This window comes from Seriola lalandi, unplaced genomic scaffold, assembly GCF_002814215.2.
Source record: "Seriola lalandi dorsalis isolate HSWRI2012SDOR001 ecotype SW California unplaced genomic scaffold, Sedor1 jcf7180002054887, whole genome shotgun sequence".
NCBI lineage: Eukaryota > Metazoa > Chordata > Actinopteri > Carangiformes > Carangidae > Seriola > Seriola lalandi.
Genome location: NW_019525439.1, coordinates 1,723,332 through 1,747,712, shown reverse-complemented (window position 1 = coordinate 1,747,712; position 24,381 = coordinate 1,723,332). Strand labels below are relative to the sequence as shown.

Genomic DNA, 24,381 nt, shown 5'->3' with positions numbered 1-24,381 from the left:
GAGTAGATATTTTTACAATCGCACCAATAAGAAAACAAGTGGGCACTATTGCCCTCTGTAGCCTCTCAAGGTCCACAGCAAAGATGCTGCACTTGTTATGTAGGGTTATGAGGAAACCATTGAGACAAACCATGTCATTCTTGATTCCAGTGTGTGTGAACATTCAATCAATATGTAGCGTGTTGCTTAGACTTTATTGGCATTGTCAGCTCACTATCAGAGCAGGAAATAATAAACCAGTATTATGTTTTTTTCTCAGATAAAAACCTTTACTCAGGCTCTCAGGATTTCTTCGAATTAAAAATGACCTCCTGTGTCTCAGGCTCATATGAGGAAACAAAATTGAAGCCTTTTCCTGTATCTGTTTGTCAATTATCGACCTTGAGGAACAAGGTTAAATTAATCATTTTATCTTTACGATTAATCTAAATGTCGCAGTCCATTGGACATAACTGCACTAGTGACTATTGTCTACTACTAATTGATCACTTATAATTTTTCAATCATCTATTTTTCAATCAGCTCCATCAGTGCAGGGGATTTTAATGGAATGCCATATATATTTATTAACATTAAAAATTAAACAGGGTGTCAACATCATGGTTACAAAGTAGAATAATTTCAATCATTGTTTAAGCCATAAAAAATAGAAATTATTAAATCTACAAAGTTTCCTGAAATTGAAGGTGAGCAGATGAGAAAGAAAAGCACTCACTGTAGCTCTAGGGGATTGTTATAATATCATAAAAATGAATTGTTCAACTAATAATTGACTAGTGTCATAAAAACTTTATATATTTGATTACTTTAACTCTAATTAATTTTTAACTTTAATATTTTTAGTAACAGGAACAAAGTGTCAGTGTGAGTAGTGAGTAGTTCCTAATCACTGCAAAGGACAAAGGTGAGAGTTATCGAAACTTCACAAAGAAAGATGCCCTATACTAACACGTGCATGTTTCTTACGCACCTCCTCAACCAACCTGGATCCAGATTTTATGGCATACTGTACGTCATAAATTAGCACCTACCCCTCCTGATATATTCATAGTTTCATATAAAAGAGAAAACAAAAGGTTTCCATTCAGTCTCCCAGAGGAAGGTCCCAGAGGTGAATTATAATAGAAGGACTTTCACAGGATTACAGAACCCATCAGCCTTCCTTCTTCCTTCACATCTCAGGCACATCTCGGCCTCCTCTTGGCTCTCCACCATGAAGATACTGGCTCTGGGATTTTGCACACTGGCTCTGCTGATATTAGCACAGGTAACTAGCGTACTCATAACTTTTTAAATGACTAATACTGTAGATGGGAATGTCATTGCGGTTGAGACAGTCTGCTGACTTGCCCCATTGTCCTGAAAAGGTCAGATGAGTTTTTCATGTAATTTAAAAAGTCTGACAGGCATCAAGTCTTTCTTTTTTAAGTCATGGTATCACAGTATCATATTGCTGTAACAGTAAAATAGGAAAATGTTTATTGTAACTGTTGCATAAATTGTTTAGGATTTTCACTAAATAAATACATAATGATGAAGGCTCAGTTTTTAAAACTGGTCCTTGTGACTTAATTTATGTAACAACACTTTGTGCAGATGGAATACATGACAGGTTAGCAAAAGAGCTGAAATGAATCTCTAATCCATTGCAACATATAAAGAGTGCTAATGTTTAATCATTTGAAAAGTAAAAAAAAAACAATGCACTATTGTTACACTAGGAAAAAAAGGTATTCTCTTCCGCAATGACTTGAGTAAATTATGTCCTTAGGTGGATGGTAAGTACGGTAACATATGTATTGTTGGTTTTTCCATTTGGAAGGGATTAAATACATTGTGTCAAGGGAGGTACAGAACTATTTAGAATGTTTAATTTTATCATTTCTTATTTTGTACTCTGATCATCATCACCCAAATACATGTTACAAAATGTTAACAGGGACATTATGTACTTGTCCCTTGTCTGACGTCATAATCACAACCAGTGGTTCCTCTTCTTTTATTGCAGCAGTTAATTTCTAAACCATAACTATATCTGGCAGGTGCATAGTAGTCTGTAAATGCAGGACTCCTGTGCTTGGTATTGTATCTAGACCAAACATTTACGATAAACTTATTTGTTTGGATTTACTTGCAGACGAGGAAATTTGTTGTCCATTTTTACATATTAGTGCAGTACTATCCAGCAGTTCTGGCTGTAATGGTATTTTTTGGTCAACAAAGAACTTGATTTACACTGACTGAAAGGATTTTTCCACACTATTCCCAATTAGACTTCTGTTGCTGTCACAACACCTGGAGCAACGACTACATCTACTTCTCCAAACACCACTACAACTGCGACACCAACCACTACAACAAGTGATGCAGCAACCACGACGACAACTGCGCCACCAAACACTACAACAACTGCTGCCCCAAACACCACTACAACTGTGACACCAAACACTACAACAAGTGATGCAGCAACCACAACGACAACTGCGACATCAAACACTACAACAAGTGATGCAGCAACCACGACGACAACTGCAGCACCAAACACTACAACAACTGCTGCCCCAACCACCACTACAACTGTGACACCAAACACTACAACAACTGATGCAGCAACCACGACGACAACTGCGACACCAAACACTACAACAACTGATGCAGCAACTACCACGACAACTGTGACACCAAACACTACAAGTGATGCAGCAACCACGACGACAACTGCGGCACCAAACACTACAACAACTGCTTCCCCAACCACCACTACAACTGTGACACCAAACACTACAACGACTGATGTAGCAACTACGACGACAACTGCGACACCAAACACTACAACAACTGCTGCAGCAACCACGACGACAACTGTGAAACCGACCACAGCGACAACTGTTGCGCCAACCACTACAGCTGCGACACCAATCACTATAACAACTGCTGCACCGACAACCACTACAACTGCAACACCAACCACTACAACAACTCTTTCCCCAACCACCACTACAACTGTGACACCAACCACTACAAGAACAACGTCAATCACTGAAGCCACCACAACGCCAAATGGAGGCTCAAGAGTCAAAGCTTCTCTGCTGTTTTCTTTAGTGCCACTGTTGCTCTACAAGCTTTATTCCTGAGCAGTAAATAGCAAAACTCACTTTAAAAAAAAGTCTGTGTTCTTCTGTGAGTTCTTGAGTCGAATGAATGCAGTTGTGCTCCGCTGAGGGGACTGATGGAGTAGGATAAGTATTGAACTTTTTAAGTGTGTTAAACATTTGCTGGTTGTTCTTCAGTAATGTATTGATAAACTTAAGGTATTTGTTAAATCGTCACGTTAAAAGAAACATGGTATGTAATGGATCTGAACTCTGTGTGGTATCAGGAATAATTGAAAGAGTAGGAGAGATTTAAGTTAGCCAGAGTTAGCTAAGATTAACATATACATTTTTGAACTTTGATTGTTATACTATTTCTATAAACATTATATATTTGGACATATAACATTAACGAAAAAGAGAAATGATATTCTAAAATAATTCAATATTAAATTACTAAAAGAAAGGGTGCCATTATTTTCTGTTTATAAGCACCATTTGGAAAACATACTGTATGTAGATATGACATCAGGATCAGGAACCATTACTTGTAGATAGATGTAAAAGTTATCAAAACAAATGCACAAACTGCACTCATAAAATATCCAACAGAACTTCTTAGATTTAGTTGCATGTATTTGTATAAGTCTTTAAAGCAAGCATACACAGAGCAGGCAATTAAATGAGATTCCATAAAATATGTTTAGCAGCAATGGGACATGTAGTTTATTTTTGCACATCATAAAATTTGTAGCTTTTGTTTAGTCTTCAGATCGACAGATGGCCAGCAGAGCCTGTAGATGGTCTCCTTTGAAGTGTTTCTGTGGGAGAAAGAGGAGATTTAGGCAACATGTAAAAATGTCTGTGCAATTTCCCTTGAAAGAATGCAAACAGTATGTGTATGTTGTATTTATGACAATATGATGTGTGTCACCCACCTGTAGAGCAGTGTAGAGAGAAGTGCCTGTTAACTTAATGTAGGCAGCTCGGATACACAGCAGATCTTCCTCAGAGTGAGACACCATAATCCCTTGCACAATTGGTGTCTGCAAGAGTGAAATGTTTTGTGTGTGAACAGTTATGTGTGTATTTAACGATCTCAGGTACTAGAGGGTTTCCTGCATGTATAAAAGGTCCTTTCTGTTTCATACAGGTTTGCCTACAACAGGAACATAGGTTTAACCAGTCATCTTTGCACATCTGTCAGTCTGACCCTATGTCTGTCTGCTTTCTCCTAATTCACCTGAATGACAGTTTGCTATGGTGACAGTAAGGTCAACTACTGCCAAAATACTGCCCTTTGATTTACTGAGCATTATAATGTAAATACAAAATTGTAGCACACAGATAGACAAAGATGATTTGTGAAGCCTAGAGGCCCAATTAAGAGGCTAGGATCATACAGTAGAAGTAGGCAGTAGCAAAATTCAAATTTATTTATATAGCAGCATCATTCAAAGTGATTTTCAGACATTTAAAGTTTGGATTGGAAACAAACTATTATTAGAGTAACTACTGTAATCTATACTATAGTGTTATTTTTTATTTATATCTCATCCCATCTTCTCATATTTATTTTCTTTTTTTATCATATATTCTATTTTATACAACTAATGCTCTTATTGCTGAGCTGACCCATTTTCTCATCCAACACATTTCAATGTACCATTGACCCTTTGTTAACCTACATATATGACTAATAAACCATAACTGGACTGGACTGAACTGAACTGAACTGAATGAAGAATGATGATCAATCAGTTGATACATCATCATATAGTCACCATACTTTAACAATCAATCAGCAGAAAAAAAGAAACAACTGATGATGACAACATCTTACCTTCATGGTCGTTATTCTTTTAGCGAGGTAGACATCAGGGCTTTGAATGCACTGCACTGTCATGACACAGATATCAGGAAATGTCAGTGACTAATCAACATGAGCAGTGTGTACAGATCACTGTGTTCGCACTATCTCAAACAATATTTACCTAAAACTTTCAAACCCAGTCGAATGTCTCCTGAGAATTTCTTCTCCACAGCCTCAACCACCATCTGTCCGCTCTCCAGCTCCAGTCCCATCAGCACTGTCAGTAAAATTCAAGACCAGGGGAGCATGAGCATGTTTATATTTAAAACACTGAAGACTAACTCACAGAAACTCTTATGCAAGAAACATATAGAGGAGCCCCACCTTTGTTCAGATGGTCTGAGTCTCTAGAGGTCAGTATGTCAATCCATGGTCCTGCATCAGCTTTTTTCCCATTTAGTGATGCAGAGAGCGACTGGAAGAATGGAGGAATAAAAAACAAGAAAACACAGTCAGAAAGGGGGGAAATTTCACTTAGCTCTTGTTTATACCAGCTACATACTCCATGTAAGGGCTACAAGTGTATTATGCCAGCTTTCCTCTTCTGTGAGACACATTTGTGTAGATAGACTTCCTTGGACACAGTCTAAGTTTAGGAACCACAAAATCACATAAAGCAAAGTGCCAATGTGACACGAAAGCAGCGGTTTAAATAGGACATTTCTTCTTCTTTAGAAGTTTAAAAGCAGTATTCACACTTTTGCATGCAGTGCCACTAACAGTGAGTAATGCCCTGGCAAACCTTAGCATCATATTGCAAACTTTAGATAAAAGATCTCCCAATACAATAATGCAAGTAATGCCCCTTATTTTATCCCTAGTTTATCACAGTTATATTGAATATAAATAATATATGTGAGAGGGTCATGAATTAGTAATAAATCATTGGAAAAATGTTTTCTTGTTTGCTATTATATAAGTTCAAAGCTGTCTTTTCTTGTTAATACACTTCAGTAATGTAGAACAATAGCTAGTATCCTAACTGCCATACTGGCGATTGCATATGTTTTGAATACAGAATAAAAACCACATACACACCTAGATCACAAAATGTATGCATGAAAACATTGTGGGAAATAATACCTCAATGTCTCTTTGAACTCCACCAACAACATTTTCTTTCTGTTGGGGGTGAGAGTGAAAAATAAAATACTTAATTGCAATTTCAAGGTCATATCTACACAAAGCATGAACAAATGATTAATATTCTGTAGTGTTTTAGATAAAGCTGTCACTGTTATTTCATATCATAGGTAATATTATGTGTTAATATTAAGAATGGTGGGGGAACAATGCCCACTGTAACTTTAGTGTAGCTTTGAGGCCAGTTGTTTTAATTATGTCATTAAAGCTGAGGCCAAAGGAAGCGAATACTCAAAATTACATTTAGCAAAGCCATGACAAGCTTAGCAAAGTCTCCACTGGTTTCTCCTTTCATTTCCTTCTCCAGGTCCTTCTTGTACACTGAAAAGGGGACAAAAAAAAAAAAAAATAAGGCAAATACACGAGAGATTATGCATTTTAAATGTCCACAACAATCAATCACAAAGTTTGGGGAGAAGACAAGTAAAGCTCTCTCATTTACATTGTTTGTATGTGGCACTGATTTCTTGAAGCTGCTTTCCAGATCGTGTGCACAGGATCTCCATTAGTGTTTCCTCATCCGTGCCTATACCCTGCAAACACACAAGCACACACGTACTGTGTCCTGAGATACATATGACAGATAGACATCAGACAGAAAACCCATCCCAAGCCCACCCCCCACGCCCCAAAATATGTATACAAACAAACAGACAAACACCCACTCACCGACATGGCCTGCTGCAGGCGCTGAGCCTCATACTGCAGAGGTGGCATCAGCAGGTCCAGCAGCAGAACTTCCAGATCTCCAGACAGAGCTTTCTTCAAACCACCTGCCAGGTCCTGGGACAGCACAGAATAAGACTTTTTCTCATATTTCAGATATTGTCTCTGGTCATCTCTGTACACAGATGCACATAGATGAAGGAGCATCAGACGAAAACCTCTGGGTTAAGTCTTATTTGGTGGGTTTAAAATGAAAAATCAATCCTAAAATATACTTTACATGGCAATACAATATGAAAAACAATATTTCTTTATGCTATTGTAAATCAGTTCTCACTGTGTTTTAACCTGTAGGTAACATAACATGCTCCAGCTGCTACTTGCTAACAGTTCGGCCAACAGCTAACTCTCACTGACTTAGCTATAGCATATGATCCTTACAACAGCAAACACATTGGTCACAACCTCTACACCAGTTCTCTTATAGCCTGTGGCACAAGCACAAATGGACTAAGTTTTTTTTTTTAAACATCAGGTCTTTTATTATAATTTAAATATTTTACACCACCACCACGTGAATATTGTTCAACAATATGTAATTGAGCTTCGGCAGTAATGTACATCAACATTAATGCAATGAAAATGACTTGATTTGAGAGAATAATGGAACAGCTGCTATGCCACTACTGCAGCCCTGTATTAAAATAAAACTCATTTCAGTGTAAATGATATCTAAAACAAACTACCTCAAACCTGGCCTGTTGAAACTCAGTGGATAAGCACAACTTAACTTCTGTTTCTCTTCTGTGGACTTTGATGCTCTGATACATGTCCGTCCTACATGTCTGAGCACAGTGTACCAGTGTGAAAAATGCCTGTCGGCCAGACACTGTCACCTTCTTGTGAGAATGAGAATACCCCAAGTATTAAAAACTTTAACAGTGTGTAGCTCAGCATCACATTAACTCAGGCTCTGCCTCAGCCTGACACACTGTTACATTATATAGGTGTATACTGATGAACTCCCTCTCTACACAAAGGTGTGTTCAGACCCTTTGGACCCTTTTGACATAAGTAAACACTTGGAAGTTTCAGATGAGCAAACAAACAGACAGACATTTTTGTTGTGTTGCATAACTTCGTCTATTTAAGAAATGTTACAGTGGGGGGCTGCTGTGGCTTTGAAACAGTTCTTCTGAGTTTCATGTCTTAGCTTGTAATTGCTGGTTTAGATGCTTCTCCATTAAAAACAGCTGTTGTAAAGATGTTCACATGTTCAATTGTTTCTTTACCTTGTGTGTTATCTCCTCAAAGGTACTGGCGATAACTTGTCTCTGAGCGTTGCTACGATTGGTTAGGATTCTCACCAGGGTCACAGCATCTGAGCCAGGGACACAATATTTGCATTTCAATTATGATGCAATATTTAGTATTTAACGTTTGGGCGAGGAATGTTAAGAGGTGAGACTGTGTACACATTTATACAACGTCACCAATCTTCTCCTCTGGCTTTCCAAACCAGCTTTGCTCTACTAGCAGAGGTAGGCTACCTTTCTTTTCCAGCGCCGCCTGGATCTCCGTAACATCTCTGTCAGGGTGGAAATTGGAGAATGGTCGCACTGTTCCAAGGGTACCCCAACACATATCCTATATGATGAACAGGAAGAGACACAAAGACAAACCAATAAATAATGTAAAGGTAAACACAACTAAAATTCTGACAGATCCTGTCTGATTCTATCAGAAGTGTGATAAAGGAGTGGCAGGAAACGAGTGGTATTCGTAACAAGAGAAGAAGAAGCGACATAATAATAGACTGACAGACATACCATGAAGGCACCAACAAAGGATGAGCAAAGATACAAGTCAGTTTTCATCGTGCTTGAATTTAAAGAATGTTAAATATTCTCTAGTCCTGCGGTGACTGGAGGTTAGATATGGACATGGTTGGTGAAGTAATCGGAAAAGCAGGTTGAGAGCAAAAGGACTGAATCTTATCACCAGGAGGAGACACATTATCATTGCTGCTAATATTATTGATAACACCATTAAACCTATGGTATTAGCTATAATTACTTTCACCATAAAAATCAACAGTATATACAGCTGCCCCACCCCCCTTTCTACTCTCAAACCAACCGGCCGACGCAGACGGCCACCCACTCTGATCCTGGTTCTGTTGGAGCTTTCTTCCTGTTAAAAGGGAGATTTTCCTCCCCACTGCTGGGTTATGATTTGGCGCTATACAAATAAAATTGAATTGAATTGAAAAATTAGGCAGAGCAGAACTGAGGTGAATTGATTGCATTAAATTCATAAAGGAAACATGACATCACACTGTAGCATTCCAGCAGGTACGTAGTGACTTTTGTAGATAAGGTTAGAAGGTATGCAGATAATCAGAGTGCAAGACGCCTGTCTACGTTATCTACAAATGTGGAGTCGTAGTAAACAGAGAAATAATGCAATGACAGAGGGAGAACAGGGTGGGAAAAGTCTACTCACGTATGATTTGAAGTAATCAGGATCCATGGTTTTTTTTTACCTGCAACAAAGAATGTGAAAAGATAGAAATAAATGGTTCATAATATTTATCTCTATTAGCACACATGTAGAGTAAAGGACATTAATGTACAGTAAATCCAATTTGGTGGTGTAAACAGTAGGAAAGGGAAAAAGTTGAGCTGATTTTTTGTTCAGTGAATCATTTAATGAATTCATGAAACCAGCAGTTATCTTAAGAAAACAGTTAAATTACTTTAAGTTATATTCCCTTATCTATAAGAGACAACATGCCAAAGCAGACACTTGACAGAATGACACAATAATACAAGATTTTCTTACATTTTTCTTTAAAAAAAAGGAATGCTTATTTTTCTTACCTGTAGCAGAAAGCTGTGGCAGCTGTAGAAAGGTGTGGAGGTACTGGAGTTTTTCTTTTTTTTCTTTTACAGCTTCCTATAATCAGCACTGTATCTCAGTCCCACCCTTACTACGCCACGCCTGTTCCCACTACACACACCTGACTGTCTGTCAGTCAAACTCCTGACCAATCACTGCCCAGTATCTTCACAGCCATTGGTCTGTGTCATCTCTACGACAGCCCACCTGTAAAATGCTGACATTCCTCGCAAAGGAGGAATCCAGACAGTCGGGTTTGTTTACAGGTGACCTTTTCTGTGAGGTGACCGCAAGTTGTAGATTTAGTGGCTGATTTGGCCAAAAATAAATAAATAATCAGTGAGGTTGCTGTTGTTTTGGGACAGACAATTTATCCCCTTCATTGGAGAATGTTTAGTATTGAGATTCTTAAGTTACAGCTTTGTCTTTTTACAGCCTTTTTTAGCCGGATGGGGCAGATATCAGATAAATAAACCCACCAGACAACATGCCAATCATCTCTGTCAGTAGGTGAGGCCGGAGCTCTGGTTTTTTAGGGTAAAATAGCCGTTCCTCGAGGCCAGTGCGCTCATGCATAACCTGATGGTCTTTTGGCTCCAGCCAGTTTCTGTCACAAGAGTTAACAAAAGGACCTTTTCAGCTCCTGCATTTGTGGCTGCACAGCGATAACAATCTGATACTCCTAAAACGCTCATCTGCCCTTTTTCTGAAAGACAGAGAAAGTACACACAGCACAAGACATCTGTTTAGAAAGTAATTTCAGATGGACAGAAAACACAGTGCTAACTGAGCATGACGAAACCACTGAACAAATATGTTCCTCTCATGGTTTTGATCTGTCCTCTGTGCTGCTCAGCTGCTACCTGCCATTCACTGCAGAGCTCAGTGAAATATGAGACCTGTGTGGTTATTACAAACAAAGCTGATCTGCAGCTTTTAGCTTTTGGTCGTATTAACTTAAGATTTACCACTATATGCTCAACAAAGCACAATCTTTAACTAGAAAAGGAAATATTTTCTGAAGAAAATCTAGAGTCGCTGACATGAAATACTGTCACAGTTATAAACACAAAACACAAATACTAAGAGTACCATGTCTTTCCTGACTTTCCTGTCTCTCTCTGACTGTCCTATAACAATAAAGGCAAAAATGCCCTAAAAAAAAGGTTTAAATGCAGGTACTGGATGAAGTTAAAAACGTGAAAGTGCTGTGGATGTCGTGAAAGCATCAGTTGAAGAATAAGAGATGAAGCTGTGAACCAGCACAGACTGCAATGACAGCAGAGAGAAAAAACAAATAGGTACGATGGTTTACCTTTTCTTCAGCTAAGAGAAGCAGTGGATGATGGGAAAGCTTGCACACGTAGCCCAGTGTGTGGTGACAAAGTAAAAAAGGAAGAATAAAAAGAGTGTGAACTGATAGCGAGAGAGGTAAAGTGCTTGAAATAAAAGTGTGAGTAGTGAGGCAGATGAATCTCTGTGAGTGTGATGGTGTCACCCATTCTAGGTGCTGAACATCCCAATACAACAATACACACTGATGATAAAAATCGGAGAAGGTCTGAAAAGATACTTGATAAAAGAAAATAAAACTTAAACTCTGATTACAGAAAAGAATATAAATAAAAGAGTAAGAGTGGTTGTTTTCCATCTTGCATGCTGTCTTTGTTAAATGGCTTGGTGTAGCCCATAAAGACACACAAAACAGTCATGAAACTGAATGGGTGAGAGTATGAATGGATGAATGCAGTGAGGGGAGGTATGAATGAAACACAGCCCGAGTAAATATTTGAAATAAATGATGAAAATAGTCAATTTAAGCCAGAATACACATACACGTCCTTTTTCCAGCACTGAGAGGAAACATTGTGATGCTGTATTTGCACGAAGTTGGATTTTTGGGGGGTGGATTTTCGAAAGAGTGGAAACAAGATGTCTTTTCCCATAATGATACAAAAATATTATTTAGACTATTTTGCAGTCAATCAATAAGCTTTGTTTTAATTTAACATCATTTATTTTTGTTTTCGATATCTTAACACCACTCCCTTTTACATCACAATAGACATTATGTCTTTAGTATCAAATATTAAACATACAGCTGATGCAGGTACAGATTCTGACAACAAAAATACAACAAGAGACAGAGTAACATGACAGACACTGGACACATACATCCCCTTTCATTGCACTGCAGCATGTAATGTAATAGACTGTTTACATAACTGCAACACTTCCCATAAAACAGACAGTGATACATATATATTTATATATAAATCTTTTTTTTTTTTAAAAAGCATAATGCACATTTTTGCATACTGCACATTCTTTTGGCTTCATTTTTCCACTGTCTGTATAAAGCACTGGCAGCCACGTGGTGTTCTCTCCAGGAAGCAATTAAAACTTGGTTTGCTCCATTGTAAACAAAAACTACAGCTGCTTCTACAGTCAGAGAATTTGCATGAGCCTGGAATCATTCAAACAAGGAAACTCGTGTCTGAATACCCAAATTGTTGACAAGGGATCAGATAAAGGTCAAAGTCGTGGAGTAGGTCAAACCATCCCTTTGATCACTGGATACAATGGAACGGGTCTGTCCGTGCTGGGCGTGTACTGTATACAGTAACTCAGTACATCCTCAGAAATACATTGAATCTTGCTTGTGGTCCAACTCCTGTGATGACACCAGCCGCTGTAGCAGGTAAAGGCACTTACAGTTCTCTTTGTTGGAGTCCTTGCAGACATAAAGTCTTTCACTGACTTGGAGAAAATGGAATCGTTTGATTACAAGAGTACAAACGAACAGAAACACAAAAGTTTGCAAAGCATCGAACCGTCTGCTGCAGCTTTTTTCAGGCCTTGAATGTTTACAGTGATACGATCATGGAGTTCAGAGTAAAGAAAATATTACAGGCACTGATATAAGTTACATCATAAGGCAGTGGCAGCAGTTCTCAGAGTGTTGAAGGGATATTATTACTACTTAGGAAAGCTGAGTAAAGAAGAAGATGAGATTTTTATAGCAACACTATCTCCCACTGCTGGCTCGGCCTCTCGTCATTCTCCGGCATTATCACCACGTGCTCCTTGTCGTACGTTTTGCCACCTAAAGAAAAGGAAAATAATGTTGTTAAAAGAGTTACAGCCATCATGGTAACACTGAAGCAATCATCAACAAAGTAAAAGCGATATAAATATTCATAAAACCCAACATTATTTTAATCTTCTTAATAAAGTCTCAAATTTAAGATATATCAGTTAACGTGATTCAGGAGACTATATGTGGAGCAGCTACAAAGATTTTTCACAAGAGGAATCCTATCAAATACCAGCTCTTATTCTGAAAAGGCAACTTAATTAATCTCACAACTTTGCCTTCACATTAAGAATATCTAAGGAAGCCTGCGATAAAATAAATATTTTCTCCCCCTTGTTCACACCTTTGACATCCAGGACCATGCCAGCGAAGGTAAGGCTCGTGATGAGGCCTCTCATCTTGGCCGTCCAGGTCTGGACGGGCTGCCGAGTCTCTGTCCACATAACCACCTTGGCTGCCGGCTCTACGTTACCCATCACCTGAAGACTCATGGTTGGGGACAACTACAGAGGACACACAAACACACACACACACACACACAGAGACAGAGCATGATCAGACAAGCCCAGAGGACTTAGAAAAATCCAGTTCAGGTTTTTGGTGTTTTGCAAGATGATCATCAGATCATCACAAGCTGCATGATGATGATGACGCATTACCTTGTTCTTGATGAGGCCGTCCTGATAGAACCAGATGTCGCTCATCGGCTCCACCTCTGCGGTCGCCACCACTCGCCCTGACTTCATCTCCTCCACACCGCCCTGCACGGACATGAAGTGACCGCTCTCTTTGTTCTTGATGTGGAAGAACTGGCGCTTCTGCAGGAGGCAAAGTACCGACAATGTTATTAAAGACTCTGTTTGGAAATTTCAGAAATGTAGTCTTTTTTTTTTATAAAATCTAAATCATTTCCACCCCTTTAAGGAGGCGGTGTTATGGAAACAGTTATCGTGTCAGTTTTGCTTAGAGATGTTAATTAAGTGCTGTAAAAGTGTGAAACTGATAACTCCTTCACTGTTTTACTGACACATTCTCTTCTGATTAAGTTTATAAATTAGGTTTTTCTACTGATGAAAGGATGGATGTGGCCTTTTCTTTTTGGTTATCCAGCCACCTACTCTGTCCAGGGGAGGCTCAACACCACCCTACCCATAGATACATCCTATCATGTAAATATATGAGAAAACTTAATATCTCCCAAAAAGGACAAGGAGAATTTACTCTACAGGTTTTCAGTGTCATCTACTGCTGTACTACTATAGACGGCATTTCACACTGTGGTGTTATAACCAAGTGTTATGGTTCAATTCATGCCTTTTAGTTGTGTACTGAAGTGGTAAAGAAGACTTCTTAACAAACCTGTCTGACTGGATACATTGAGCCAATAGTTTGTAGTGAGCTGAACTTTGGCCAGTTGGTGATTTCAATTGATTCCAGAAGGAACTGGCGCCCCCTGTAGTTGTTGTGTTCACATATCACCCAACTGCAAAGGAGGAGAAACAAAACTTAAAGACTGTGTTTTGTGGCTTGACTGTCACATGAAACAGGAAGGCGACCAAAACAAGCATTTTAGTGTTGTTTAACTCAGTTGGATCAGATGACCACTGTCCATGTAGTTTGTTTCAATGACCTTAGTGTCATAAAAACATGAAAAGCTGCCGCTCATGAGGAAAACAAGAAAGTTACTTTGTGACATGTGTGACAAGTGCAAATACACTTTTCCAAATGCAAACACACAAACAGCACTTTGCCAAACACTCTCCCCAAAACACACAAAGACAAAGAGCCGAACACGAACCAGCCGCTGTTGACTCTGACAGACAGGATGTGGTTGTTCAAACCCTCTTCGGCCATGTTGAGGATCTCGTTCTCCGTGGTGATCTCTCGGCCCTCCAGACACTCGAGGCCAAACAGGGAGATGGAGGGAACTGAGAATGTCTAGACGGGAAAGGAGGGGGAGACGGAAGTTTAGAGCAAGACAAAGGAGAGAATACAAAGCGTTGTTCTGAAGTATATGAGAGCTTTCTCACCATTGGTACGACCTTGACAGAACGGACAGTGTAGTTGGGGGGGCATCCCATGCTGGTTAAATTGGGGTAGTCCCCTTCAGATAGGACATACATGGTCCCAGAGTACTGCTGATTGTCGTAGACCACCCAGCTGAAACACAGAGAATTTGAATTATTATTATTATGTTTTGTATTCAATCACCTTTTCCCACATCTCTCTTTGCTTCTGTGTATTTCAGACTTGTTTTTCCCTTTATTCCCCGTCTCAATGCTTAGGTTATGGTTCCTTACCTTCCTCCCACCACTCGGCAGGACTTGATGATGTATTTTTCTGACACTTCATCCTGGTTGCGGTCAAAGATGTGGCACTCGCCCTGAAAATCTGGCTCAGAGTATAGTATTATCTGACAGAAAGAAGGGAAGAACAGTGAAGTGAGAGATCAGCACATTTAATGCCTTAGAGCTTTGATTCTTCCAGCTAATTTTATCTTTATTTTTTTATTGCAGCCTTGTAATCGCTGATTAGAGGGTTTTTACTTTCCTTTTTTTTTTTTTTTTTTTACAATGCAGTGTACTGTACTTTCTATTTAATATTTCACATTCAAGATTAAAAAAAAAAAAAAAAAAGGCCCCTTTCGGGTGGAAACAATAAGTCCAGTTTCATGACGTGTTCCGTGCAAATGGGGTTTTCCCTTCATGAGGAAAGTGCAGAAGAATCAGCTCGAGCCAAAAGTTTCAAGTTCAACATTTGGGCTTTGGATGATGTGTGTGTGCATCTGTGTTAGCAAACCCTGCCTTTTTTCTCTCTTTAATCTTGTCACATTTTCTCTGAACTCAGTAGCAAGTCCAGCACGCCAAATATCTTATCTAAAAGTGAGATAAAACTGTGGATCAGATGTACCGTATGTTAGATGGAAAGCATAATGGAGAACTTGATTGAGGCGCATTAAACAACATAAAACTGGGAATGTAAAGACAATATATTCACCTCACTCCTGGACCTGGTGCTGTCACCTGGAGCCTAAAAACAGACAAAAAACAAGGATGTGAGTAACGTATAACGCTCATCAGATCTTGCTGATAGGATTGTGTCGTCCTCCTGTTCACAGTGGTCCTCACCAGCAGGATGGGCTGCACTGAGCAGATGCGAGTGTCCTGAGAGCCCCAGTCAGCGCAGTTATTGTAGAACCCTTTCTCTAAGATGTACTGGTCCCCGGAGAAGTCCACATGAGAGTAGGCGATCCATCTGGAAGGAAAAACACACAATTAGCTGATTATTGTATTACAGTGCCACTTTAATCCCCCATGTTACAACAGTGGTGAATGGAGTGTACTTACGCCCCGCTGAGTACTTGGATGGAGCGGGTGGAGGTTTTGTACCCAAACAGCTCGACATCAGGAATGGCCTCAGTCACCTCGAATGTGTTCTCCTGCATTCCCTCCTGATCTTCTTCTAGCTGTTCAAACATCACCATCAACGGGTCTGTCAGGTCCTGCAGGAGCAAGAAGACGGGTGAGTTTACCCAAATTACACTAAAGCCCCCAGTAAATGAAATTAAGGGGCAGTGTGGGAACATCTATCTTTTACCTCAACTTTAACGCAACTGGAGGGAGAAAAAAAAATCCAAGCAATTCCAGCTGAAGTAAGATCATGTATTCTGATGAGAGTCATATTTTTGACAATGCCAAAATCATCTGTGTTTATGTGCCTCATTTTTTAACTTGCAAGTATGTTGAAGGGGGGGGGGGTGTGTGCACTTACCAAAATACTACTTAAACCACATATGTACTGTATGGTGATTTTGCTATTCTATTCAGATAAGACAGGATTTACACATTAATCAGATGCCTTCTTTAAGAATGTTTGAACTTTCTTCAAATAATTGATGTTGCAAGACATTCCTGCCATTATTCATTCATTACTGCATTGTGCAAAGTTTAAATGGTCCTGAGGTAATAAATCGGAATTAGAAATATAACTCTGATGTCCTGGGATTATTGTGATACCGTCCAGAAAGACATCTGCTGCTTGCCTCGATTAAACTTCTGGCACTCAGTATCAGAATTACAAAGGCCATTCATTCATCAGAGGGGAGAACAAAGTCACTTTTTAGATTAGATAAGACTTTAATGATGCACGTACCAGTGTGTTATACAACAAGGTTATTAAAGGTCCCATATTTTACACTTGTATATGTTTTATGAAGTTTTGATATCCATAAGAAGATATATTTGTGGTTTTAAGAACCAAAAACCATCTCAGTGTAGTTTTACATCTCCTCTCTCTGGAGCTTTAGTAACAGTGAGGCAATCAGAAGAGAGGAGGCTCTGAGCCTCTCTTCTGATTGGCTGACTGCTTTCTGAGTGATTGATATCTGGTAAACACTCAGAGAAACCAAATCCTGCAAGGTTGGATGGTGGGTGCAAGTGGGCTGGGCTTGGGGCTGCGTTGTTGTGACATCACAAAGTAACAGAAGTTATTTGTTTTAAGGTTCAGTTTCTGAAAATGAGTTATGTGTGTTTCTCTGTGGACTGAGTACTTTGATACTTCGATACAGTATTAATATAGAACTTCTTTTTAATCAAAGAAGACATGGAAATCTCACTTTATACAATATGAGAGGAGTCGAAAGGACAAACAAAACTTTAATAATATAATGAATATAATTAATGAATGCATGAACAATCTCCAGACCATTATTCCTGTAGTTTGCTATTTAATAGAGGATTTAAAAAGATTAGATTTTTACTTATTAACACACAAACTTACTGCTCGTATCACCCTAACAGAGCGCAGCTCAGCGTCACGGCCTCCCCACACCCTCCAGTCGTGGTACTCTCCCTCCTCTAGCAAGTACTGGTGACCTCGGAAACCCTCCTTCTCGTAGCCCACCCAGCTGCAGTCACAGAAGCAGGCAAAGGGTTAAAAAGCACTCATATCTGAGCTGATTGTCATTGGCTTTCTGCCTCATGTATTAGCCCCTACCTAAATTGCGCAGCAGTACTATTTAGGTTGTTTATTCATTTACTGGTGAATACAAACATTAGAAAGCAGCACTTACATTCCTCCAAGTACTTTAAGCGAACCAACACTGTACATAAACACACTCTGCTGTCTGTCTGTCCTGGTCATGAAGTCTTTCATGTTAGCCGTTATGGTCCTTGATTTCCCAGAGAAGTACGGCTTGTCGTAGATCACCATCTGCAGACACAGAGTGGCAATCACAATCAGGACACACTGATAAACTTTTCAAGTGTCAAAGGTGTCATTCATATCACTATTAGATAAGCGAGCTCAATAAAAGTGAAAACATATATAATAATAGTGTAACAACACTTTCTTACCTTTGGTTCGCTCACGTTTTCCACTCTTGGTTCACCCTGTGGTAAAAAACAAACAAACAGACAAATACATTCACACAATGTTAGCAATAAAGTGATGTTTCTTTTACATAGAACATAAGTGGAGAAACTTGTTAGTACTCATAAGCAGCGCACTGTGCTGTGCCACTTACTACTTTGAGCGGATGCAATGATCCCACATAGGCTTGTTCCACCCCCCACGCTGCAGGGTTGGAGTACCCCCCCACCTCCAGGACACGTGGTACTCCCTGGAAGAAGGGCTGTCCGTACACAAGCCAGCTGAGAGGTAAAAAAAAAGGTAGTTTTTCAAACTAACTGAAATAAATTATTAATAGCAGAAAAAGCCAGCATTTCCTCACAACTCATAACTCATAATTCATAACTCACAGCCCGGCGTTAATGATGATAGAGTTGGCCTTAACGGGGAAGCCAAAAATCCTGGCATCATCAGAAGTGTCTCTGAAGATGACCTTCTTCCCCTCAGCGTTTTCTTCTGGGAAAAGACTGATTTCTGGGACGCTGTAGTCCTGAGGGAGGACAGAGAGCATCCATTAATGTCATGTGGTGGAGGAGACAACAGGCTGTTATGCTGCAGTCCTGAAGGAACTGAGAAATCATGTCCTGCAGCTGCCTCTGAGGGAACTATATACCCAGTTAACGCCACACATAATAATCCAAAATGTGAACAAAAATGATCCTGTCACCATCAAGATTTCAAAACAGATAATAAAACCTGCTACTACACTCCATAATGCACAAAAATAGTTTTAGAAAACAACTAAATCCAATAAGTTATTATATATTCTGATACTGTTAAAAGATTTTTGAGGCTGATACTGATATTTGTTGAACAGCTGAGAAGATGATATGTTGATCATGTATGTAGAAATATATTTTTCGGTATGCTGTAAAACATACATTTGCACATAATGGTATTACCATTTCTAAACTATCTCAAGTGTGTCTACAACTTTAGTGTTTGATGTTTTCCTACTGACATATCTGCGATAAGCTAATGCTGGCCAGTATACTGCCCTGGCTGATGGTCTGATTACATCTGTTGTAAAACAAAGTATTGAAATAAGTCTGTATATTCAATTTTGATTAAAAAAAGACACACACACACAAAAAAATGTTCTCATTTCAATTTCAGCCAAAGTTGAAGATCATATGAATGTAGTCTAATTGAAATGTATGAGCTCTTAGAGGTCTTGCATTATATATCAATTCTGCTTTGCAGTAATACATAAGAGCTGTCAAATGTTGTTGAAGTAGATGGAAAGGTATTGACCATTTCGGACAAATGGAACATTTGGTGTTTGGTAATTTGGGTATATTTGGGTATACATTTGCAAAAAAAAAAAAAGGATGAACAGGTTGTCGTAGTTATTTGTGACACTAGATGGAGCTATTAAGTGCAGGAACAGACAGTCATTGAAGGACTACGATATACAGAACATCTATGAGAACTATTCAGACAGGACATTACACTAGAGCCTAAAAATAAAAATTTCCACTGTATTTTATCATCACCCTCAGATCTTAGCTCACGGTGTGTGACAACAATTTAGGACAACACCCAAAAACAACAGAGTGAACTGAACTGGTCTTACCCTGACAGCTCTCCGTATAGATCCGATGATGAACCTCCTCGCTGGTTTGGTCTCTGTCTGCTCACCATTTGTTTCTCCCTCCTCCTGTCCGTTCTGTAGGTGCTCCTCTGGAGGGTTGAAGGGGTAGGTGAGCTCAATGTCTCCCTCATCCAAGGCGATTTTCTCCCCTTTGAAGTTGGGTTTCTCATACAGCACCCATCTAGGGACGAGAGGAGGACAATGAGAGACATAGAGGTTACAGTGCTCTGGGCATGTGTTTGAATGCAGAATTCATAGACCCTGTCAATGCAAATAATGAGAGGAGAGGAGAGGAGTGGAGAGGAGAGGAGAGGAGAGGAGAGGAGGTTAAAGAACACATGCAAAGATGAAGAAGACAGGGAGGAAACTTAGCCAAAGCAACATGCTTGTGCTGCTCAGGGGTGGAGGAAGTACTCATATCCTTTCCTCACGTAAAACTACTAATACAACAATTGAAAATGACTCAGTAACAAGTAAAACTCCCATATTCATAATGTCAAAGCTTATTAACATGAGCTAGTAACAAATTTGTATTCTTTTTTTGGACTTCCCTTTCATCTCTAAAAGGGGAAATTTTTCCTTCATTGGGTGTCAAACAATTAATTTAAAGTCAAACTCAAACTGTCTCCATCTCAAAAAATGAAAAGTGAAATTACTAAACAATAAAACACACCACTGACCAGTTCAATGCACTCAAGGGCTTCACAGCTGTAACCATACTTGTTCTTGTATGACCAAAAGTTTGCGGTTAGCTTATGTTGGCAAACTTAAGACACATATTGTTGTGTAACATCAGCTAGTTCAGACTTTGTGGCTCTTCTCCAGCTGTGTAACTGTTAGGATGATCCCATAACTGTAACTTGGCCGCGAGCAAAGTGGCGGCAAAATAGTACCTCAAGAGGTTTACAGGAGAAATCCCTCTTTGATGAAACATCTGGAACATGACTGCGCGCAAACTAAATAATGCTCTTTTTGAATTATTTTTTATAAGGGATCATGTGAAAAAAATGTTTTATTTTGCTTTAATAATGCTTTCTATTTTATAAGTTGATCCATTGTTTTGTATGTAAAATGGTAACCTGTAAAGTAACTGAAGCTGTCAACTAAATGTAGAGGATTAAAAGTACAACATTTCATTCTGAACTGTGGCAGAGTAGAAAGTATTCATATGTAAAGTACAAGTACCTTCAAACCATTCTTAGTACTCGTTGTGCTGCTTGACTGAAGTAATCTCTTGATAAAAGAAAGTAGATCTTAATTTAAATCAAGGATTAATGGGATACAAATGCCACTTACATAACGCTTTAATTACAGCATTAGCTGCGGTTTGGGCAGTGGTTCAATGTGTGATGCTTGAGCTGACATTATAATTAACTCATTGTAATATGTCAAGCCTGCTGTGTGTACAGGTCAGAGCAGTGCCATCAGCGTCTCTGCGTGTTCACACTGTTGGCTGCGTTCGGTAAAACATTCCACATCTGAGAGCAGAGAGTGTGTTTAAGCTTGCGTGTGGGTGTTTCAGCTATTGATGGCATTTGCATGTCAACACGGCATCAATAGCAGTTTTGTTTTCATGATATACGAGTATATCCGGAGAGAGAGAGAGAGCGAGAGAGAGAGAGAGAGAGAGAGAGCGAGAGCGAGAGCGAGAGAGAGAGAGAGGGGTTTATTTGGAAAAACCACTGTATAATTACACACCTCACATTTCTAGAAGGACAAGGTGCGGAAATCTCATCTATCTCTATCTACCTTTGCAATTAGGTAGATTTTAGGAGGCTTCAGGTTTAATGTGATGCCAAGTATGTGGGGGGTGGCATGAGCAAAACAGACCTGTTTGTTTACTGCTATAAATGGTGACAGTTCTACATACTACCAGCTGAAAGTGACAAACAAATTGTTTAACTTTGGCTGCAGATTGTTGTGTTGCAATTATGTTTAACATCCTCACATCTGTACTAATTGTGGACTAATTGTGGCTTGTGGTTGTGGATCATATATGAAGCACGCTTATCTAAATGTGCTGCTACACTTAAAATTGACTCCAGACAAGATGTGTGAATCCCTATTACATACTAAGTCTAAGTAAGGTTTTAAGTATATAGTGATTATACTCAAAACAGTCAGAAACAAGACTATCTAACTTTCGAAAGAAGAAACAAGGCTTTCTCCTGCTTACACATGAAATGTTGAATTAGTGTTGACACAGCTACACTGTTTAAGGGAAGAATTGGAATAGCAAATGTGTTGTAAGCATGGACAGTGGGCTTGCAAGTCAAACACTCACCCTCCTCTGATGACCCTGATGGAGATGGTCTCCTGCAGCTCCCAGGGCGTAGCATCGATGACATCACTGCGCACCTCGATCCTCTGGCCGCACATCCCCGGGCGATCAAAAATGTACATCTAAAGAAAACACAGACAGATGTCAGCGTAGATCATTTACAACACAGGTGTGATAAGACATTTTCCATTTCTTTAAGACCATCAGATCTAAACGTCTGCAAAAGGAAACGTCTATCTAATTAAATATGTTGATTAGAAAGTCACTCTTAATATAAGAAGCCAATTACTTGGGCAGTGAGAATGATACGATAGCAAGCAAGAGGTCAACCTGTACTACTGCAATATACACAACAATATATCCAGGTTCATATTCAAGCATAACTCCTATATTTAATGCTTATCCCCTAAAGACAACAACAGTACAAGGTAAACAGTAACAGGTAAGGTAGCAGGATTGCAAAGTAGCATTCATTCCTGAATATCGTCAATTTTGCACAAAGACAATAAAATACATATATATACCAGCATATCTTTATTTACTCTTCCATTGTTACTTAGGGTTCAATCTGAGTACACTATCTTATTTAAGAAACCTGTTCACATCTACAGCACAGATTTGTTTCATCTATTCTGGTTTGAGGCCCTGCAGCATGGAATATTACCCAGTAGGTAAACCTAAATGTCAGCTCCACCTCCAGTGCTCCAAATCCTTCGTGGACGACCTCAGTGAGAAAATGAAGAGCTCTGCTGCTGCATGCAGGAGCAGGCCTGACATTTAAATGTTGTTAATATATGTGTCCAACTTGGAACAGACACATGTGGCAGGTATGCTGTTTTATTGCCATCAATCACAGCCTGAAATTTTAATGAAAATGTCTTATGACGTCTTTGGTTATCTGGTGGGAAACAAAGGGTTTAACCAGACAAGTCTCCTACTTCTACTGAAAAATGGTTATGAAATCGCAGTTATGTAAGAGGCCACGTGCTAACCCGAAGAAAAGCTCAGTAAAGTGAAAGCTTCGTATCAATGTCTTTTTCCCCCTTAAGTAAACGTATTCTGTGCATGGATGGGTAAGAGCATGTCGGATTACACTGAGATTCACAACAAAACTCTGGTAACATCTTTGCAGGTTGCTAGTATAAACTACTTTACAACTACATTTATGATATACTGCTGCTGTTTGTGTAAAAGATAATGACTAAAAAGTGCCACTCGTATTCTTTTGTGTATTGTTTTGCAGTCACACAAGTGGGTCTGTGAGGCTGTATTTAGACACATCGGTACTTTGAACTGAATTCTAACGTCAGACTCTTAAAAGGTCCCATGTTTTACACTTTCACAGTGTTTTATTGATTTTTTTTTTTTTTTTTGATATCCATGAAAAGATATATATGTGGTTTTAAGCAACAAAACCATCCAGATGTAGTTGTACATCTCCTCTCTCAGGCTTCTCTCTGGACCAATCACAAGAGAGGCTCTGAGCATGTCTCTGTGGACTGAGCACTTTGATACTTTCACAGTATTAATATAGAACCTAGACCTGCTTTGTAATCAAAAAAATACATTTGTACTTTGTACAATATGGGACCTTTAAATGAATGTGTGCTGCCTGTGGCACGAGAAAATAAAGTGACTGTTTATCTAGCCTGTGTTGCAGCAAATTCCACAGTAACACAGCCTTCACAGTGATTATACTACTGTCAGCTGTCAGCTTTGAATGTGCATTTATCTCAGCAGCATGTGGTTGAAGATTACTTGTACTCAAGGCTGTGTGTTGTTGTCAAGACTCACCTTTCCGGGACGAGGATTGAGCTTCCCATGCTCCTTCTCTTTAGTCAGCTATGGATAAAGAGAAAATATATTTTAGCAAATTAAAATATATGGTATGTGGCAATACATTCTTTGGTTTTCATCCAGAAGCAAGTCATTAATACGATAAAAGGTCAAGATAAAAACCAAGACAAAGCACAAGGTTGTATACAAATTTATATATGACCAATATTAAAGGAATACTGTCATTAACATTATCTACACATGTGAAAATGAGGAATGTAGTTCACCAATACAAGTTTTAAGGTTAGATCCAACCCTGATATCTCTATTCAGTTTAACTGAGAACGTGCACACAATAGAACCATGTGTAAGAATGTAATTACGCAACAACCCCAGCAATCATTTAGATTACACCCAGTCTCCACCTGGTGAATTTACACATGCCACACGATCCAATGTTAATGTCACCCCGTCCAACAGGTTGTGGGGGCGTCAGGGAGGAGAAGTGAGGAGAGAGGACATCCTTCATGACAGAACAAGTGCCTCTTT

At 39.2% G+C, this 24,381-nt stretch overlaps 2 protein-coding genes across 3 annotated transcripts in view; both read right to left on the bottom strand.

Annotated features, from left to right (window-relative positions):
• Positions 1-3,790: 3,790 nt before the first annotated feature.
• Positions 3,791-9,745, bottom strand: anxa14 (annexin A14). 2 transcript variants are annotated; one of them, XM_023429010.2, is made up of 13 exons: positions 9,657-9,745; positions 9,280-9,319; positions 8,325-8,421; positions 8,067-8,155; positions 6,778-6,891; positions 6,551-6,641; positions 6,350-6,429; positions 6,049-6,087; positions 5,290-5,380; positions 5,087-5,182; positions 4,936-4,991; positions 4,031-4,138; positions 3,791-3,913 (listed from the first exon to the last, which is right to left on the bottom strand). In XM_023429010.2, exons 2-13 carry the CDS (start codon positions 9,304-9,306, stop codon positions 3,854-3,856), a joined length of 948 nt encoding a protein of 315 aa, XP_023284778.1. In that variant the 5' UTR covers positions 9,307-9,319; positions 9,657-9,745; the 3' UTR covers positions 3,791-3,853. The 2 variants fall into 2 exon arrangements, with proteins under 2 accessions (XP_023284778.1, XP_023284779.1); XM_023429011.2 differs by having other exon boundaries at positions 9,280-9,317; positions 9,654-9,675.
• A 1,924-nt stretch (positions 9,746-11,669) lies between these two features.
• Positions 11,670-24,381, bottom strand: part of crybg2 (crystallin beta-gamma domain containing 2) — a 43,053-nt gene continuing 30,341 nt past the window's right edge. The window contains exons 7-24 of the mRNA XM_023429094.2: positions 23,851-23,898; positions 22,060-22,178; positions 19,758-19,956; positions 18,532-18,671; positions 18,297-18,423; positions 18,127-18,162; positions 17,844-17,983; positions 17,552-17,678; positions 16,120-16,274; positions 15,901-16,027; positions 15,770-15,802; positions 15,073-15,185; positions 14,803-14,932; positions 14,571-14,710; positions 14,132-14,255; positions 13,432-13,590; positions 13,116-13,275; positions 11,670-12,781 (exon numbers count right to left, since the gene is read on the bottom strand). Coding sequence (XP_023284862.2) covers positions 12,693-12,781; positions 13,116-13,275; positions 13,432-13,590; positions 14,132-14,255; positions 14,571-14,710; positions 14,803-14,932; positions 15,073-15,185; positions 15,770-15,802; positions 15,901-16,027; positions 16,120-16,274; positions 17,552-17,678; positions 17,844-17,983; positions 18,127-18,162; positions 18,297-18,423; positions 18,532-18,671; positions 19,758-19,956; positions 22,060-22,178; positions 23,851-23,898 — 2,166 coding nt within the window. The 3' untranslated portion in view covers positions 11,670-12,692. The remainder of the gene's footprint in view (positions 12,782-13,115; positions 13,276-13,431; positions 13,591-14,131; positions 14,256-14,570; positions 14,711-14,802; positions 14,933-15,072; positions 15,186-15,769; positions 15,803-15,900; positions 16,028-16,119; positions 16,275-17,551; positions 17,679-17,843; positions 17,984-18,126; positions 18,163-18,296; positions 18,424-18,531; positions 18,672-19,757; positions 19,957-22,059; positions 22,179-23,850; positions 23,899-24,381) is intronic.